This window comes from Tenrec ecaudatus, chromosome 7, assembly GCF_050624435.1.
Source record: "Tenrec ecaudatus isolate mTenEca1 chromosome 7, mTenEca1.hap1, whole genome shotgun sequence".
NCBI lineage: Eukaryota > Metazoa > Chordata > Mammalia > Afrosoricida > Tenrecidae > Tenrec > Tenrec ecaudatus.
Window position 1 is genome coordinate 8,048,064 of NC_134536.1, and position 20,478 is coordinate 8,068,541.

The 20,478-nt window shown below is 45.5% G+C and overlaps 1 protein-coding gene across 1 annotated transcript in view; it reads right to left on the minus strand.

Annotated features, from left to right (window-relative positions):
* Positions 1-19,943, minus strand: part of ACAT2 (acetyl-CoA acetyltransferase 2) — a 25,272-nt gene extending 5,329 nt beyond the window's left edge. The window contains exons 1-5 of the mRNA XM_075554299.1: positions 19,788-19,943; positions 18,393-18,527; positions 10,562-10,743; positions 6,933-7,050; positions 2,510-2,653 (exon numbers count right to left, since the gene is read on the minus strand). Of these exons, the coding sequence (XP_075410414.1) occupies positions 2,510-2,653; positions 6,933-7,050; positions 10,562-10,743; positions 18,393-18,527; positions 19,788-19,842 (634 nt within the window). The 5' untranslated portion in view covers positions 19,843-19,943. The remainder of the gene's footprint in view (positions 1-2,509; positions 2,654-6,932; positions 7,051-10,561; positions 10,744-18,392; positions 18,528-19,787) is intronic.
* Positions 19,944-20,478: the final 535 nt, after the last annotated feature.

The following is a 20,478-nucleotide window of genomic DNA, read 5'->3' on the forward strand; positions in this document are numbered from 1 at the left end:
ATTAACATAGCGGCTGCAACAGGAGCAGACAAGGAAAGTTTCCTTCGGTTGTATACAGGGTCACTACTGAGTCAGAAGTGACTCAACAGCACCTTACAGGAGTGTCAAGTAACCTAGAGGGCTCAGAAGTACCAACAGGTCTTTGAGGTGGTTCTAAGAACTCCATGCTTATAGCTGACACAGACGGAAACCAATCCCAAATCTGAAGCCAGCAGGGGAGAAGGTTGGGTATCTGTGGATTTCCCCAACTTTACAGCTGCATTGACTTAACTTTTACTCTGTCACTTAATTTGTGAGCTCTAACCCAGCTCTGGGTAGCTAGCATGGGAGTGTCACAAAGGTACTTGGCAAGAAGGAAGGAGAAGTGGAAAGGTGAGGTCTGGGCACATCACCATCTTTTGGGGGATCTGATCCGTGTTGATCCTTACCATGATGTTGGCAAAGACGAGGGAATTTACCAGTTTGACATAAATAAGAGCCACCATATTTTTTGAAAAATGAACTAGTTAAAACTTAGAATGCAAAAATAAGTAATGATTTCCACTAAGCTGAAAATGTATTATGGAGCCCTAGTGGTTTAATGGGTAACAACCTGCTAATCAAAAGATCAGCAGTTCACAAAAAATATCATTCTGAATGGGGAGTGCAGAGTGGGGACCCAAAGCCCATCTGTGCGCCATTGGACGCGCCCTTACGGAAAGGTTGCGGGGAGCAGACAAGCCAGTTGGTGCAGTGTAGCAACGATGAAACATAAAACTTTTCTCTGGTTCATAAATGCTACCCCCACCCCCACTATCATGACCCCAATTCTCCCTTACAAATCTGGCTGGACCAGAGGCTGTACACTGGTAGATAGGAACTGGATACACAGAATCCAGGATAGATGATCCCTACAGGACCAGTGCTGACAGTGGTGAAACTGGGAGGGTTGAGAGAGGGTTGGGTAGAAAGGGAGAACCGATTGCAGGGATCTATATGTGACCTCCTTGGGGGACAGACAACAGAAAAGTGGGTGAAGGGAGATGTAAGGACAAAATAATTTATAATTATCAAGGGTTCATGAAGGAGGGGGAAAATGAGGAGCTGATGCCAGAGGCTTATGTGGAGCAAATGTTTTGAGGATGATGAGGGTAATGAATGTACAAATGTGCTTTATACAATTGATGTATGTATGGATGATTGTGTTAAGAGTTGTATGAGACCCAAATAAAATGATTTAAAAAAATCAACAATTTGAAACCACCAGATGCTCCTTGGTAAGAAAATGAGGCATTCTGTCCCAATATTGATTTACAGTCCCAGAAACAGTTATCTGACCCACAGGGCTGTGATGAGTCGAATCCAATGGCAGTGAGTTTGGCTGTGGTTTTTGGTGGTGCTGTCTATCAAAGCACTGGACTGCTAGCTGAAAAGTCAGGAGTTCCAAACCACCGCCATTCTAATCCTAACTCTAGGCTATTGGAAGGAAGATGAAGCTCTCTGCTTCTGGAATGTTTTACAGCCTGGGAAACACTATAAGCAGTGGTTCTCAACCTGTGGGTCGTGACCCTTTTGGGGGTTGAATGACCCTTTCACAGGGGTCACCCGACTCATAACAATAGCAAAATTACAGTTATCAAGTAGCAACGAACATAATTTTGTTTGGGGGGGATCACCACAACACGAGGAACTGTATTAAAGAGTCGTGGCATTAGGAAGGTTGAGAACCCCTGCTATATAGAGACACTATGAGTTGGAAATGACTCAATGGCAGTGGGTGGGTATAAGGTAGTGGAACACAAATGCTGATCACATAATTCAATGCAGTCTATTTTGGCTTTCCTGTACAAACTATTTTCTATTAATGTGTTGCTTAAATATTCTTCCAAAAATCCATTTCCACATCACTCTGAGCTAGATCGCAGGAAACAGATTCATCAGTGCCCTAGAAGTTCCGCATGTACCTGCTAGTATGTGAAACAGGCCCTGCAGAAGAAAGCCTTTGAAAGAAGCGCTTTGTACAAAAAGTTGCTGTGAACCGAGTCACAGGACTTCGCTAGCTACAAAACACTTGATACTCAGGTAGTTTCAAGGCCAATCTGGACATGAGAGCAGTCATCAATCAGGGAACTGTATCAGAGCTAGCTCTCCACACCAAACAATGGCCAAGTGACCTAAAAGGAATCACTGTGGAGGAATCTAAATGTAAGGTGCACACGGAAGGAACAGGAAGTCCGGGGAGTTCACTTCGGAAGAGATTTGGCCCTACAGGAACAGCAGCAGGCCAGTTTGAACTTCATAATAATCAAGAACCAATGCTCCAGTTGCCCACGAGGCCAGCTGTATGAACACATCAGTTTTGGACACTGGAAATAACTACTGATAGTTGGGTTTTTCACTCAGTAAACTTTTATAACAACCCCACCTTCACATTCATATACATTCAGATATATCCAGATATATCTTTTTTGGGAAAGAGAAAACAAAGATCCCTATTCTGGCCTCACAAAAGGTGCTTCTACAAACTCACCTTTTCTAGAAGAGACAAACACTGGTACAATCTCTTTGTTAAAATGGCCAGCCTTCTGTGCATTCTCTGTCCTGTTTTGGGACAGAACTGCCATCTTGTCTTGATCTTCTCTACTCACTTGCCATTTTTTGGCTACATTTTCAGCTGAAAGAGAAAAGGAGGGAAAAAACAACAGACATTTTTATGAACTGGCTCCTGGGAGCGTAAGCTTTCCAGATTTAAATAGGCACGGGCTGAGCACGCAGTAAGTGCTCCGTGGCCATCTTGCCACCACCGGCAAGGAACACAGAAATGTTCGGGTGACTCTTGAAAAGCCATTTTCTTTTCGAAACTAGTAGGCTTAAAACCACAGAAATTGGTTGTCTCTCACAGCTCTGGAGGTGGCTCAGAGTCAAACTGAGGATGGCGGCAGGGCCATGCCCTTTGAAGGTTCTCTTCCAGCTTCTGGCGGCTTCCTGCAATCCTGAGTTTGTAGATGCATCGATCAGTCTTCACCTAATACCTACCTGCTCTCTGTCTCTGGGTCTCTCTCTCTCTCTCTCGTCTTCTTTACCAAGAGCCCTGCTGCAATAAAGGCCAACCCTCCTAAAGCATGACCTCATTTAAATGAAAACACCTTGAGACTCTCTTCCTAAACAAAGTCACAATCACAATTACTACGAATAAAGACTTTAACGTATCTTAATACACTGTAACATAATTTTTCTCTGCCATTTCTGTATAATTTTAAGCTTATAGAGATTTCTTCACCAATTTTTTATATTTTGTCCCACCTGCCTGTCATCCTCTTTGTTAGAACTATCTGAAAGTTGGAGGTGCCAAGCCCTTATAAACTTCAGTTTCTTTTTTTGGGGGTTTTTGAACCTTTAATGAGAAAAATAGATATACTCTATCAAGCTCAAGGACACTCTTGTGTTGCGCATGTCACTGGGTCGTGGATGCAAACGACAGGCAGGCAGCGAACCTACAAGGGACACGACCAGAGTCGCTAGGTCACAGAATGGAGTCGGTGCCTGGCCCGCTTAAGTCCGTCCCCTCATCGCTCAACAGCAGGCTGGGGATTCGGCGGCTGAAGGGCAAGAGCCTTCCGGACTCCGGGCACTGCAGGGCGCCTCTCACCGGCCTCCTCCAGCAGCACGAGGTGCATCTTCCTCAGAACTTCTTCATCCCGCTCCTCTCTCGGCATGCTGGGGACCTCGGTCGGAAGCGCGGCCACCCCACCTGGGGGATCATCTGCGCCCCGAAGTCGGGATTGAACTCCACGGGGTTGACGCGGCCCTCGGAAGCCTGCCGGCGCCCGTGGGAACTCAGCAGGTTGTGGGTGAGCAGCTTCACGTTGCTAGTGTGCGCGCCAGCGGACCGGACCCGGAAGGAGCGGGCTCCGGCGCTGGCGTCACTTCCGGGAGGCCTCAGTTTCTGAACTCCGGCATATCTGTTTTCCCTAAACACCGTCGCTCAGTGGTCAGATACATTCGTTGCCCAAGTCCCATAAAGCAGATTAAGACTGTCAGATGCTTACAACGGCTCCTACGCTAGAAATGCCTTTGGAACATGCATCAAAACATGCTGAAGATGGTTTGACGTATCTGCAAGTGTTTAATATTTGTATGCATAAAAAGGTATAACCACACCGTACTCTTCTGATTTACATACAAATTCAACATAGGAATGGACTTTGTAATCTGGTTCTGCCCATATATAATATAGTGTCCACAAAATATCCAAATCACAGACCAGTGGTGAGTGGCAATACCAGGAGGGTGGCATGGAAAGGGGGAACCGATTACAAGGATCTACATGTGACCTCCTCCCTGGGGGGCAGACAACAGTAAAAGGGGTGAAGAGAGACGTCAGGCAGTGCAAGATATGACAAAATAATAATTTATAAATTATCAAGGGTTTATGAGGGAGGGGGGAAGAGGAAGGGAGGGGGCAAAATGAGGAGCTGATGCCAGGGGCTTAAGTGGAGAGCAAATGTTTTGAGAATGATGAGGGCAATGAATGTACAAATGTGCTTTACACAACTGATATATGTATATATATATATATATATATATATATATATATATATATATATATATATATATATATATATATATATATATATATATGGCTTGTGATAAGAGATGTATGAGCCCCTAATAAAACAATTAAAAAATATATATCCAATCACATAATGTCCTATTTCACATAATATATCGTGACCTTTCTGTTTCTTGAATGTTTTCTAGAAATACAAGTTAGTGACTTAAAAATAACAAACAAAACAAATTAATTTTCCCACAATTTATGCAGGTAAAACTCCAAATTCAGAATGACAGTTGAAGGGAGAGTCTTTCTGTTGACTTTGGGGGGAGGCTCGAGTCTCTTTTTGTTTCTTAGTGCCCTTCGTGGGGCATAGAATTTACCTTCTCTTATTCCTGCTTCTGAGCCCATCTCTTTAAAAAATCATTTTATTGGGGACTCAAATAACTCATCACAATCATTATGTCCATCCGTTGTGCGAAGCACATTTCTACATTTGTTGCTCTATCATTTTCAAAACATTTGCTTTCTACTTGAGCCCTTGGTATCAGTTCATTTTTCCCCTCCTTATAAATTATTATTTTGTCTTATCTTACACTGTCTGACATCTCCCTTCAACCATTCTTCTGTTGTCCATCCCCCAGGGAAGGATCCTTGTAATCAGTTCCCCCTTCCACCCCACCTTCCCTCCACCCTCCCAGTGTTGCCACTCTCACCACTGGTCCTGAAGGATTAATCTGTCCTGCATTCCGTGTGTTCCAGTTCCTATCTGTACTAGTGTACATACTCTGGTCTAGCCGGATTTGTAGTGTAGAATTGGGATCATGAGAGTGGGGGGACCCATCTCCTTTTATATCTCAAGAATGACTGGCTTTAACTAATACTGGCGGGAAGTTCCCTAGCTGTTCACCCCCCTAGTCAACATGTACAGTTGTGACTGGATGGGAAAAGTCATCCCACTCGCCCGTGATTTGTTGCTTTATAAACTGGAGTTTGAGGATTGGTTTGGGTCCAAGAGACTTTTTTGAGCAACAGTTGACTCCTGATCCCCAGCTTTTAATAAAGCTTCTCATTTGAAAAAAAAAAAAAAAAAAGAATGACTGGCTCAAAATTCCTTCTACATTGATAGGACTTCATTAATGTAACAAACAACATCGATTCAGAGATCGGAGTACATTCACATGTATAGAGGTTAGCTTTCCAGAACATATCTTGGGGGGACACAGTTAATCCATAATACTGATCTTGTTGTGTTTTAAACCATGGGCCTGTTCTTTTGTGGGATGGTCCCTAATGTGGGTGTGTCTAGTATTCCCTCACTAGGTTAAGACTGCGTGAAAAGGCGGGCAGGGAGACGATAACTAAATGCATTTATTGGACACATATGATGCCAGTTGATCTCAGGTGACATAACTCTGATCACGTAACAACGCATCCATTCACCTGGACTCCCTTTATAAAATTAGTATTCTCCATTACTAAGTAATTTATGAGATTTAGACAATTATTAATTTGATGTCGTCAAATTCTCACGCCACTAATCGAGCACTCATTTAGGAACTTCTAACTCCAGTGTTTTCTAGATGGATCGGCGTTCTCACATAGAGAAGACCTTTCCCTTTTTTCTCTACTTACTCTGTCTTGACATCAATAAGGAGTCGTCGTGTTTTCATCTTACTTAAGGAGGTAGAATCCAGGACTATCATGATTTACTCTTTATAACAGATGTTAGTGTTTTGGAGCAGTCTTAGGTTCAAACAAAACATACGCAGAGTCCCTGATTATGACCCCTTTCCGAACGCTCCAGTGGCGCAATCCCTTGGCGCGCGGTACTGATGAGGCCCCGTCTCCCTTTGAAGTTAGTAACAGCTTGCATTTCTCTGGCACAGTAACTACAACTGATGAACTGAGCTTCCTATGTCACTCAGTCCAGAGTTTACATTAGGGTTCACTCTGTGCTGTATATGCTCCATGGGTTTTGAAAAACAAACATCACGTGTGTCCAAAGTGACATCATGGCTTCACTGCTCTGGAGCGGTCGTGTGCTCCACTTCTATGCTTCCCTTCCCTCCTTGTGCCCGCTCCCATCATTCATTTTTTTGATCCTTCAATTGTCCACCATTAGAGCAGTGGGAATTCCCACTGTGTCCTTTTGGAACGGCTCTAGGATAAGCACTTCCGTGTTTGGCAGTTTGTCGCAGTGCTGGACTAAGGCATTTCTTGACTAGTTCCTCTTAGTGGAGAGTGAGAGTTAGAAACAAAGAGCTGGACGTGAGGATTGCTTGCTGAAATCGGGGTGCCATTGTTTCGAAACCTCTGTAGACACAGATACTGTTTGTGCCACATAGTATTTCTTTAATCTATAGTAGGTTACCATACTTTCAGCCGTCTGCCTTACCTGTAACACCCATGTGATAGTTGTGAAATGCATCTGTAAGACCATCACAGAGTATACTGTCAACCAGAGGCGTCTCACCTATCCTGACTCCTGTTCTCAAGTGAACCAGATGAGGAGCCTAGAAACAAGAAATACAAAAGGATTTGGGCTTGGTTATAATTCGCCCTCTCTTTAGGATCCCAATAGGGACCTGCTAACTGCAAGGTCAGCAGTTTCAAACCACCAGCCGCTCCTAGGAAGAAAGAGGAGACTTTCTGCTTCTGTAGCAAGTTAATCTCAGGAAACCCCGTCCCTTAGGGTCCCACTGTGTCAGAATCGCCTAGAAGGCAGAGAGCTGACTTTAGGATCCCACTGAAAACTATCTTAAATATTGCCTTGGTCTTCTCTCCTCTTCTGACCCATTCTACCTTTCTGTCAGGGCCAGGGCTTGCGGTCACAGTAGTTAGATGACTACTCCACCTTTACTCTACCTGCTCATTCACATTCCTGCAGCAAAATCTACCCACTCGGCGTCCCAGCTAAGAAACCAAAATCCATGGCGGTTGAATCAATTCTGAGGACAGCTACTTCAAAGTGTTTCCTAACCTCTATTGGAACAGACAGCCAGATATTTTTCTCTTGGAGCAACTAATGGGTTCAAACCACAGATCTTTTGGTTAGCAGAGAACTACTTTACCATGACATCAACAGGAAGTGCCCAATGCAAGAGATCATTTGATTTCTAGACTGCTGCTTCCATGAGCATTGTGGACACAAGCAAGGTAAGATTTCTGAGCGCTTCTATCCTTTCTCCACTCATTATGTCTGATTGTGAGAACTTGGTTTCTTTACAATGAGTACAATGCGCATCAGAGGGAACACTGCAGTTCTCAATCTTCATGAGCAACTGCTTCCAGGCCTTGCGTTCAGCAAGCAAGGACGTGTCCTCTGCCTATCACACATGGTTAATAAGCCTTTCTCCAGTCTGAATGTGTGGTCTTCTTCATAAGAGGGCAGCTTGTCAGATCACTTAGCACACAGGCTAAATGAACAAGGTGAACAGTGAATCCCTGACACACGAACAAGGTGAAAAGTGAATCCCTGACACATGAATAAGGTGAATCCCTGACACACAAATAAGGTGAAAAGTGAATCCCTGACACACGAACAGGGTGAAAAGTGAATCCCTGACACATGAACAAGGTGAAAAGTGAATCCCTGACACATGAATAAAGTGAATCCCTGACACATGAACAAGGTGAATCCCTGACACATGAACAAGGTGAATCCCTGACACATGAACAAGGTGAATCCCTGACACATGAACAAGGTGCATCCCTGACACATGAACAAGGTGAATCCCTGACACATGAACAAGGTGAATCCCTGACACACGAACAAGGTGAATCCCTGACACATGAATAAGGTGAATCCCTGACACACGAACAAGGTGAAAAGTGAATCCCTGACACATGAATAAAGTGAATCCCTGACACATGAACAAGGTGAATCCCTGACACATGAACAAGGTGAATCCCTGACACATGAACAAGGTGAATCCCTGACACATGAACAAGGTGCATCCCTGACACATGAACAAGGTGAATCCCTGACACACGAACAAGGTGAATCCCTGACACACGAACAAGGTGAATCCCTGACACATGAATAAGGTGAATCCCTGACACACGAACAAGGTGAAAAGTGAATCCCTGACACATGAATAAAGTGAATCCCTGACACATGAATAAGGTGAATCCCTGACACATGAACAAGGTGAATCCCTGACACATGAACAAGGTGAATCCCTGACACATGAACAAGGTGAATCCCTGACACATGAACAAGGTGAATCCCTGACACACGAACAAGGTGAATCCCTGACACACGAACAAGGTGAATCCCTGACACATGAATAAAGTGAATCCCTGACACATGAATAAGGTGAATCCCTGACACATGAATAAGGTGAATCCCTGACACATGAATAAGGTGAATCCCTGACACATGAACGAGGTGAATCCCTGACACATGAACAAGGTGCATCCCTGACACATGAACAAGGTGCATCCCTGACACATGAACAAGGTGAATCCCTGACACATGAACAAGGTGAATCCCTGACACATGAACAAGGTGAATCCCTGACACATGAACAAGGTGCATCCCTGACACACATCTTTCCGAATTTAAAAGCGTGCAGCACTCCCTCGTTTGAGCCCGACAGCTGCCTCGTGGTCCATGTCCAAGTTCTGCATGAGCACAATGAAGCATTTTAGGACTCCTATTCTCATAAATGCTGTCCATAACGCACTGTGGATCAACAGTGACGTGTCTTTGTGAAGTCAATCAAAGCCAAGCAAACATGCTGTTGATACTCTCTGGCTGCAGCCAAGGTCCCTCTTGCCACATCCTCTTCTGAATCTGGCTCGGTTTTCTGGCAGCTCTCTGTTTAGGTACTGCTATAACTGTTGTTGAATGATCTTTGTTAAAATCTTGTTTCCATGTGATATTAATGATACTGCTTGACATTCTCTTCATCCCTTTGGGTCACCTTTCTTTCAAATGAGGACAAATATGAATCACTTCCAATCAGTTTGCCAGGTAGCTGTCATCCAGATTTCTTGGATCTAAACAAGTATGTGCCTAGCACACTAAATGGAGACGAGTACAATCACAGGTAGTTCTTCCAACGTCAATAAGGATTGGACCTGCTAACCCTTAGCAAGATATGTGGTGTGGAAGCTACACAATCTCTTCTCAACCTGCAAAGGAGTAGAGTGTAGCCCGTCAGTCAGGTCGCAGCTTGATGACCTCATTTGGAGGCACGATGGAGATAAGTAGCTCACTGGAGACCAGACATACTCTCTCTGCTGTCTCCTTGTGAGACATTCCTGTTGACAAGTCACATGGAGTTTTGCTGATGGCAGTCAGAGCCTTGGAGCTGGAGGAGCCATGTGGAGACCCCTGCCAGCGCTAAGATGCCTCCACTGGATCCACACGACTTCCAACCACTGGCCTGTGATCTTCCTGAAATCAGCATCATTGCACGTGTTGCTTGAGTCTGAGGACGAATTTACAGACTGGTATCGGACATATGGGCTAATATTGGACTTAAGGACTTGATGTGGACTGGGCTGGGATGTTTTCTTAATATATAATATCTCTTTGATATAAAGTTCTCTCTTATATACATGAGTGTCTATGAATTTGCTTCTCTAGTCAATCCAGATTAACACAAGTGGCAACATCTGTTTGACTTTTCCTCAAAAAAACTTTCATATGACTAATATGATGGGTTGACTTCAAAAATGACTTTAAATCTCTTTTATTTGCTTGCTTGTTCACTGCTTGGTTAAGCCTTGCTATCCAAAAGTTTATCCCACTACACCACTGGTTGTCAACCTTCCTAACGCTGCGACCCTTTAATACAGTTCCTCATGCTGTGGTGACCCCCCAAACCATAACATTATTTTCAATGCTGTTTCAGAACTGCAACTTTGCTACTGTTATTAATGAGGCGACCCCTGTGAAAGGGTCGTTCGACCCCCACAGGGGTGGTGACCCACAGTTGAGAACCGCTGCTCTACAACATGGTGGTGAATTTCTGAGTGAGAGGACACCGAGAGCCATCTCCTCTGATGCCTTACCTTGCTCATACTTTCCATGCCTCCTGCAACCACGATGCTGGAGTCTCCTGTCCCGATTGACTGGGCTGCAAGGCTCACGGCTTTCAGGCCGGACCCACAGATCATCTGGCAACTCCATGCCGGAACAACATACGGGATTCCTGCTCCCACACTGGCTTGTCGAACAGGATTTTGCCCACAACCTGGAAGATGCAGCACAGATGCTTTTTAGAAGCAAAGGAAAATGCCAGAAGGCCCCCGCCTCCTGCCAGTTCCGAAAGGCCATGTCAGCTAAGGTTCCTCCAGAGGTGGATAAGCCTGCGAGCCCTCTCCAGTTGTCACAGCCCTTGAAGTACGTATGGAATTGTACTGTCCTCTAGTCTGTGGGTGGCACAAACGGCAACAAAGCTTTCGACTTTTAACTGACACATTAGTGGTTCAAACCCACTTCAGAGTAACTACAGCAGAAAGGGCTGGTGATCTGCTTCCAAAAAGTTAGTCTTGAAAACAGGACAAAGTTCTCTACACACGAGGGGTCATCGTGAGCTGGAATTAGCTTGACAAAAACTGGATTTTTTTATTTTTGTAATTCTGCTATTTTCATTATATGCATGCTGCCCTGCCTCCCTAAGGATGCAGATAATAAGATAATACAGAAGGAGCTAATCGGCTCTAAAAGACTAATTAGGACTGAATGAGGTAATACAAGGAACACACACGCAAAGGCATATCCCTCAATCAACACAGCCTTTCTCTTACTGATTGTGTGATTCTTTAGCAGTAAGAGACAGCTACAAAAGCGTTTAACACTTGCCTCAGCAAGGCAAAGACTAGTCCTCTGGGGTGAAGGGCTAGAGAGGGGCTTGCCTGTGGGCAAGGAATCCAGGACAGATAAACCTCTCAGGACCAATAATGAGAGTAGCAATACCAGGAGGGTAGGGGGAAGGTGGGGTGAGAAAGGGGGAATTGATCACTATGAACAACATTAACCCCCCTCCCCCTAGGGAGACAAAAAACAGAAAAGTGGGTGAAGGGAGATAGCAGACAATGTAAGATATGAAAATAATAATTTATAATTTATCAAGGGTTCACGAGGGAGAAAAATGACCTGATATCAAGGCCTCAAGTAGAAAGAAAATGTTTAGAAAATTATGGCAATGTATGTACAAAGGTGCTTGACACAGTGGAAGGATCCATGGATTGTGAGATGTAAGAGTCCCAATAAAATGATTTTTAAAAAAAGAAGGAATCAGCCATGGTTGCAGTTACTGATGGTCCTCGATCTCCTTCCACTTCACCAAGTGAAAAAAAGTGAGATGCCTGGCCAAGACCTGACCTTAGACCTTGGTAGAGGTGTAAACCAAGTCCCGCCCTTTGTTTCCTTGGAGGCATCTTTAGACTCCTTTATTACAGGATGTGACTTAAGACACCTTCCTTTGTTTTCCTTGGGGGTATGGTTGACAAAAAGACAAACCACACCACATCAAAGCCATTCATGGCATGAGTCATCTGGAACACAAAGAAATAGCAGGACTGGTAGGAAAGACACATTGGAAAAGTAGGCCAGACTGGGGAACAGGCACTGTGGCATGGAGACTCCGAGAGGCAGCTCCCGGACTACAGGGTGCCTTTGCTTTGTTTGGCCCAAGTCTAAGGAACTGTGGCAGAGAGTAGCAGGAGGGATGGCTTCTGGGTCCAGCTGGGCAAAGGCCATAGAGTCACGTGGCTGATGATTTGAGAAACCTGGCTGTTTGCTGAGGAGCCGTGTTGCTGTAAATCCTTACTGTTTGCTGTCCTGCCTTGTGAGAACCCATCAACTTCTATAAACCCTCTTCATCGTGAGGATTTTCTCGGTGTTATGTGTGGCAATTGCAACGAGCTATGGAAGCCAGCATCACTGTGGGTGGGGGAGAGCGGTTGGTGTTAGCGAATGTAAAGAGGGTGGAACAGAGGCAGGTCTGACCCTTGTTTCATGGCAAGCGGAAAGCCAGCCGAGGTCTCAGAGGTCCGCTGCCACCACAGCACAGGGGCTACTGGTCCTACTCAGTCAGAGGGGTAAGACCATCTATCTTCCTATGGACAGAGCCGAGACTAGAGTTTGGAGGAGATGAAAGTGGACTGGTTTCAAAGGGTGATGAAACCGCAAACGCAGCGGCCTTGAGCCGGTTCTGTCTTATATTAACCCTCCAGGAAGGGGAGAACTGCCCCTTTGGGTTTCTGAAGCTGTGCATCCTTGAGACAAGGTCTCATCTTACTCCAGTGGACTGCTGACCTTGTGGTTCGGAGGGCGGTCTGTTCAGAGGACAAGCGTGAGGAAATGGACTAATGTACTACACAAGGATGGCCCCTGAGACCAGAACTAGATGGTGTCCAGCTACCACTACCAAATGTTCCGGAAGAGATCACATTAGAAAGCCCTGAATAGAGTGGTAAAAATAATGTGAAACAAAACTCACACAAGAAAGACCAGGGTTGCTCTTTGATACAGTCTGGGGGAAGCCCTGAGACTGCGGCCCTTAGCTGCCTGTCAGACCAGGACGTGGTTCACTTTCGGCCCAACCCTAAGTTGATCTGTACTCCTGTACAAGAGCTACAGAGTCAGAAACAGAAACACACAGAGCCGTGGTTCTCAACCTTTCTCATGCCGCGGCGCTTCAATACAGCTCCTCATGTGGTGGTGACCCCCAACCATCACATTATTTTCATTACTACTTCATAATTAACTTTGCTACTGTCATGAATCTTCATGTAAATATATCTGATATGCAGGATGTATTTTCACTGTTACAAACTGAACACAATTAATGCAGAGTGATGAATCACAAAAACAATATGCAATTATATATTGTGAAATATTTCTAATTACAAATAAATGAAATTTTGTCCTTTTGTTTTTCAGATTAAACAGGCAAGTTTTTTGTTTTGTTAGTTCAAGGATCGTTTGTTGGCCTTTAGGAGTGTTTTCCCGTCCAGTCTGTTGGGGTACCCCGCCCTGGCCCCAAAGTCCACTTTCAGCATTCCCGGGGACCTTGCTGCTCCATTCCCTTGCTGTTCCGCTGCACTCCCCCAGTGCTTTGCCTCGGTGTGGTGGGATCAGGTCAGGCGCAATTCCCACACTGTGTCTCCGGTGCTAACCAGGCAAGTTTTATTATCAAATGTAACAATTCTACAAAAATTCAGTAGGATTGTAGGAAGTATCACTGCCTAGCATACTTCAGGCAGATGGCACTTAAAGGCATCACGTACAAGGAATTTCATTCATCTTAAGTGCCATTTTTACACAAAATGGTTTTGCTTTTGCTCGTTGTCTTCCCTACTGAAGTTGAAGGAAGGGCCACTGCAAGTCAGCTGAAAAGGGAAACGTTTGGCTCTCCACTCAAGGGGCTCCCCAAAATTAATGCTAACTAAGTGGAAACAGCCAGAGACCTGCACGGCATTGCAGCCAAGCAAAGAACAATGGAGTAACTTAATAAGAAAAAGTGCTCTTAATCAAATCCCATTTTCCTCTTTGGAATTACGAGGCAATAGTACTAACTAGGTAGTATCTAATGAAATTTTATCTTGAAGCATGGGTAACACCAGGCACTCATATGTGGGCCTATGTGCATGTGGGTGGACCCGCCTGGAGACAGATAGAGGAGCGGAAATATGTGTTTTCCGATGGTCTTAGGAGACCTCTGTGAAAGGGTCGTTCAACTCCCAAAGGGGTTGCGAGCCACAGGTTGAGAACCGCTGACATTGAGGCAGTTCTACCTGTCCTGACCCTTCTTTCTTGGTGGTGGAGACACCCTACTCAACCTCTTTACACCTGGTGGGATGGCAAAACGGTCCCAATTCCCTCATGAGGAGAGCATACCTTTTTATCTGCGTGGACCACCTGCACAAAGGTCATGTCAACAAGGTATCCAACCCCTGGGTAGGACAGAGGCATGTGTTTTGCATAGCCCACCCACTCGTTTGATAGGCATTGGGAGGAGTATAGCTAGAAGGACCACATTGTGTAATTAACCACAAAGCACAATGACACCCATTGACATAGCTCAGACACTGGGGATAAAAGAGGCAAAGAAAGGGCTGGTTGTTCTCAAGTGTAGGGAGTTGTGTGGGTAATTGACTCATTGGGTGGTGCCATTTGGCGTTATCACATGAGGCTAGGGCTGAGAGAGAAAGGGCTGGCGGATTTAAACTGTAGGGCGCTGTGCGCACTACTGAGCCCATAGTATCCACTGACCTAGCCTACAGAGGCTAGAGATGAGCTGACTAGATGTCTGACTGTGAGTTTATCTAAATTGTCACATTTCGCAGGCTTGCTGTGGACTAGATTTTGCTTTGGATACATAAATTCAATCTCGCAATTGGAACAAAAGATTCTACGGACTAAGGCACATATTGGTCTCCTCTAAGTACTTCCTTGACAGTAGTAGTAATTTAAACACCAGCTATTTAAAAAAGGTAAAGGCATGAAGTGGGTGTGGCTTACCCACTGTTGAGGATATACTTAGTCTCAAAATGAGGGGGACAAGGAGGATAACCATTGAATGGTTCCTCTTTTTCCTTATAGGTCTCAGTATAAGAGGGTGTGTAAAATGCTGATACAACCATGTTTCAGCTGTGAGAATAATTATTAACAGGGTTAATTGTGATTGTAAAACTTATTGTAGAAGCTGTAACTATATAAGGATTTACAAAACCAGGGGGACTTAGAGACTGCAGTACTGTAGCTGCATCTAAATCCTGTCAAGGTTTTTCGATGCAATGTTCCTGTAAAGCTTAGAACAAGGACACAATCTCTCAGTTTAATTTTATCAGATGCCAGAAAAAAAATGATTAGGGCAAAGACTACAGATGTGCTTTATACAATTGATGTATGTATATATATGAACTGTGAAAAGAATTGTATGAGCCCCAATAAATTGTTAAAATTAAAAAAATTAATTAATAAATTAAAAAAAATACCAAAAAAAAAAAAATTTTATCAGATGCCAGAAAGGGTCTTTTGGAAAATGGGCCTAATCAGATGACTATCACAGTAGAGTTGAATGGCTGGTACCAGTCCCCTCACCCAAAGAATCTTTTCCCTAAGACAAAACTAATTCATAGTGATTGTTTTGGACTGGCAAAATGACTGAAAGGAGGAAATTAATCATTCAATATGAAATGGCTGGAAAAGCCAGGGAGTGGTACAATGTGGTGAATGGCTCCTAGCCAGTCTTTCTAACTTCAGGTCACAGCCTGATGGTTGCTTGCATGTGGGCATGACCTTCTCATGAGGAAGACCCAAGGAACTCCCGGTCTCCCTCCAACCTGCCTTGACTTTCCTGCTTGCCATGTTTCCACCGACCTCGGATCCACAGGACTTTACATGCACTAGCCCGAGAGCTTCCTGCACTCTGCATCACTGCATGTGGCCACGTGAGTCTGAAGAGGCACATATGAACTTTTATTGGACTTATAGATGAGCTGGACTAGGCTAGGATGTTTTCTTGATATAGAATTACCTGTAGATATGAAACTCTTTCTTCCACATATATGAGTATCACTGGATTTGTTTATCTTGTCAACGGGCCTAACAAAATGATGATGATTTTTTCCCCATATGGAGATTTGAAACTTTGATATTAAAAAAAATAAAATAAATTGAAGATTGTTTTTCACTTGTATAAGGTATACCAATGGATCATATTATAGATGATCATTATTATAGGTTATCTGTATTTAGAGATTTTCATCTGGAGTAATCTGAGGTGAATTATAAGATTTTTAATAAGTTATGTCTTAAGGTTTAACTTCCATTAACTAATTCTTAGCTGTCAAATAAACCAACATTGAATTACTCAACAAAGATAGTACAGTAACTTGAATCAACCAACTGAAGCATTCCAATTCACTGAATGAGAAAGATGTTTAGTATGCAGAGACACTGTGTGAATAGAATCTCAGAGGTTGGTCAGTTACCGTGGCACACATACTGGTTACTCTGCACAACATAGATAACGCTTGCCCAAACAAGGCAGCTGCCAGATCAAGGGTCAGAGAGAGATCTATCTGCAAGTATAGCCGAGAAGAGCCTGTCCTAATTCAAGAATTGTATCCTAGGCATTCCTGAATTATAAACTTTTACTTCTTTAATAAACCTCATAAATGTGCTTATGAGCTGTAAGTTCTGCATGGCCACTGGAAAGAATGATCAATTCTGGTAGATAAGTAGAGTGGCAGGAGCGCAACAGTCGAGAGGAGGAATGTCTGATCTGTGGTGCACATGCAGCAACCGTGGACTGGTGATCTTGAGCCTCTCCCCATCATGAAATTTAAGGGCAGGTCAGTAACTCCCCACCCACTCCTCACCAAGCCATTGTTACACAAAGTAAATGTAGACTCCTAATAGCTTCGGGCTGTAATGAGGTGAGAACCAGAGTCACAATCTGGTCATTCTTCTCCATCTTCTCATGAATACCCCTAGTTTGCACCAGGGAAAAGAAATGCCAATAGTATCAGTGTTGTGGAGGTAACTATACCTGAGATTTGTCTTTTAAAAAAATCAGTTCAGGGTTAGGATAATGCTTAATATCAATAAGTGACTCCTTAGTGGAACACTTTCATGTATCAATATCTCACTGCCCAAAATAATAATAATTTATAAATCATCTAGGGTTCATGGGCGAGAGAGGAGCAGGGAGGGAGGAGAAAAATGAGGAGCTGATACCAAGGGCTCAAGTAGAAAGCAAATGTTTTGAGAATGATGAGGGAAACAAATGTACAAAAGTGTTTGAGACAATGGATGTATGGATGGATTGTGTTAAGTTGTACAACCCCCCCCTCCAAAAAATACTTTAGAAACAAACAAACAAACAAACCTCACTGCCATCAGGTCGATTCCAACTCAGAGACCCTATAGGGAAGGGCAGAACTGCCCCTGTGGATTTCTGAGACTGTAATTCGTCACAGGGGTGGAAAGCCTCATCTCTCTCCCGCAGACCAGCGCGTGTTTTTAAACTGAAAACTTTGACATTAGCAGCCCAACACATAACCACTGCACCCCCAAGGCTCAATGTCCCAATTAACAGTGATCTCAAAAGTTAACATTTATCTGCTCTTACATGCAATATTTCACTTAAAACAAAATTTTATTCAGCACATGCGGTGAAGAGAAATGACTGACCATAGCACCATGAAAGCTATGTCTGACTGAATCCCTAGGCATACAATTATTTTTATCTCTAATTTATACCCAAGAAAATGAAGTCCAGTGGCCTTAGCCAATTACACAGAATTACCCAGAAATAAATGATAGAACTGGGATTTGAACCTATGTCGTCTAGCCCAAAAGCTCTTCACTCAGTCCCTTTCATTCTTCATGACGACCCCTTTCACCAACCGAGCGTGCCTCTGCATGGGCTGGGTCTGCCAATATTCCAATTAGTGGTGCGGACACACTTGCACTACCCACGGACCCTCTCCTTGTCACTTCTCACCCAGCTCCTTCTTTACTTTCCTCTTTAGCTAGCTCAAAAGTGAGCTCGAAGGGGCTAAGATCTATCTGGGTAGTTGGAGCCAGATCCCCAGCACCTAGCATGTTATGGGTACATCTTACTGAACGAGCGACAATTCACGGAGCATAGAGGGCCAAGTATACTCTCCTGCAGGGAATGAGAAAATGATATATGATTGCAGTCTAGGTTCATTCTGGAAAGGTTTATTAAAGAAGCTATTGACAGAGATTGGCAGATGGGGATCGAATGTGTTGTAAAAGTAGAAAATCCACGAGCAAATATATGGACGTGAGAATGCAGGTTTGTAAGAGTGCAGTGTTTCTCACAAACCTGACCACTGCCTGGGTGCAATATTGAGTTACCTGCTGTTAAAACATGTCCAAATATGACCTCAGACACCTCAGCTGGAGCCACGCCAGCTCTCTTCAGAACTTCTTTGATGACAACGGCACCCAAGTCATGGGCAGGTACAGTAGATAAGGAGCCATTGAAGGAGCCTAAAACATAATGGGGGGTACAGATATAAAGTAATGCTGAAACCTAACAGTTCTGAAGGAAGTTCACTTACGTCCCGGGCCTGAGGCCCCTCACATGCAAACACGGAGTTGAGCCTATGAAGAAAGCCACCAAAAGAAGGTGGGCCCTTTTCCCTACACATGGCTCTCCAAACTAGCAAGGTGGAGGACACTTGTCACAACTTGTTACAGTTGCAAATGGGAGTTGTGAAACTTAGAATGGATGACAGTAGCTTCTGGCCAGGGAAAAACATTGCCACGTATTTACATAAAATTGAGAGGATGAATACCTCCCCAGGAATCCCAAACAAAAGAAGTCAAGAGATCCTGGTCAAAGGGCTTTGAAAACTAAAGAACTAACGACAAAAGTCAACCGTCATTGAAGGAGCACAGCTCCACCCCCACACCCAGCGCCTCCCTGGCTGGCACCCCCACAGCTTATACCCACCACCATCTGGCCTGATTTCCCTTGGTACCCTCCGCCTCCAGTCCATTTTTACCACCTTCATTCCACCCCAACAGAGCTAACTCCTCATGCCCTCCTCCTGTCCTCCCCCCAAGCTCTTTCTCACCTGCTCAGCGTCCACCTCCCCCTAGCTCAGTCCCCTTGGTTTTCCCCTTAGTTCAGTCCTCCTCTTCTCTCCCCTCCAGCCATGCCCTCCTCCCTAGCCGACCCTTCATCTGGCTATTTCACTCCCTACCCGCCCCCACTAACTTGTACCCTCAACTCAGCCCACCATCCCTGGCCAGCCTCCCTCCACTCCCACCCCATGCCCAGCCATCCCCATCGCCACCACAGGTGTGACCGATGGCTCGTCCTGACGCTGGCCAATCAGAGGCCTCAGGAGAAGGCGCGTCCCTCCGCCAGCCAATGGTAACGCCGGTCCGAACGTGGCTCTACTTCAGGGAGCCAATCAAAGCCCGCGGAAGGGCGGCCTCTCTGGCAAAGTACGGCGTGGTTGGGGGAGGCGTCCCAGGCGGGGCGAAGCTAGGATTGATGGACACAGTGCCCACTGCCTACCTTCCCTCCTCCTTCCAAAAGGTCTACTCGCCCCTTGTCGCCTCCTCAGCCGCGGCATCTCCCGAGGAGTCTCTCAGCCCGCTTCCCAGCACTCCCTCTTCGCCCGGGCACCCCACCATCCTCCGCTGCGGAGTCTCCTCGCTGCGTGTCCCCTACTCCGCGTGGCGGGCGTAGACAACTGGACAGCTCGCACGCCCGCCCGCCCTCCGACGCCCACTCACCGATGGCGGTCCGCGCCGCCGAGACGATGACCACGGGGTCTGGGCTTGCGTTCATCCTGCCGCCGCCGCCGCCGCTGCTCCAATGTGAGGCCGGCCCCGCTGACCACCAGTTCAACCCCGCCGCCCAGGCGTCGCCCAAGGTGGGGGGCGGAGACAACCACGCCACGCCCCCACAGCTCCGCGCTGCCGCCAGTGCGCAGGCCCGGGGAGAGGGCGGGGCGCCGGCGGGCTCTACGCCCCCACACCTCCCCTAAACCCTCTCCTCCCTACACCCCCTGCATCCACACACCCTAGACCTTTACACTCCAGACCTCACACCCCACATGCCTGGCCCTCTGACCTCCACCACATCCCAGTACAGCTGGAGCTTCGGACCCTTTCACCCCCGACTGGGGACCTCCAAACAGAGCTTTCACTGTCAGTAAGCAGGGTTCTGATAGGACTCCCACATTCCACCTCTTCTATGGACACCCCCGACTCATCTATCGAGTTTAGCTGCTCCCCTCTCTGCTTTTCGCTCTCATCCTGACTGAGGGTTTTTGAAGCCAGTGAAGTTGGGTGACAGGACACGGTGTCCAGGCAGCCCAGGGACAGAGTTCCTGGTTGGGAATGAAGAATTTGAGCCCTGCCAACTGCAGGCCTGGGCACGTTCTGAAGCTGATTGTCCTCAACGCCTACAAAGTTCCCAGGA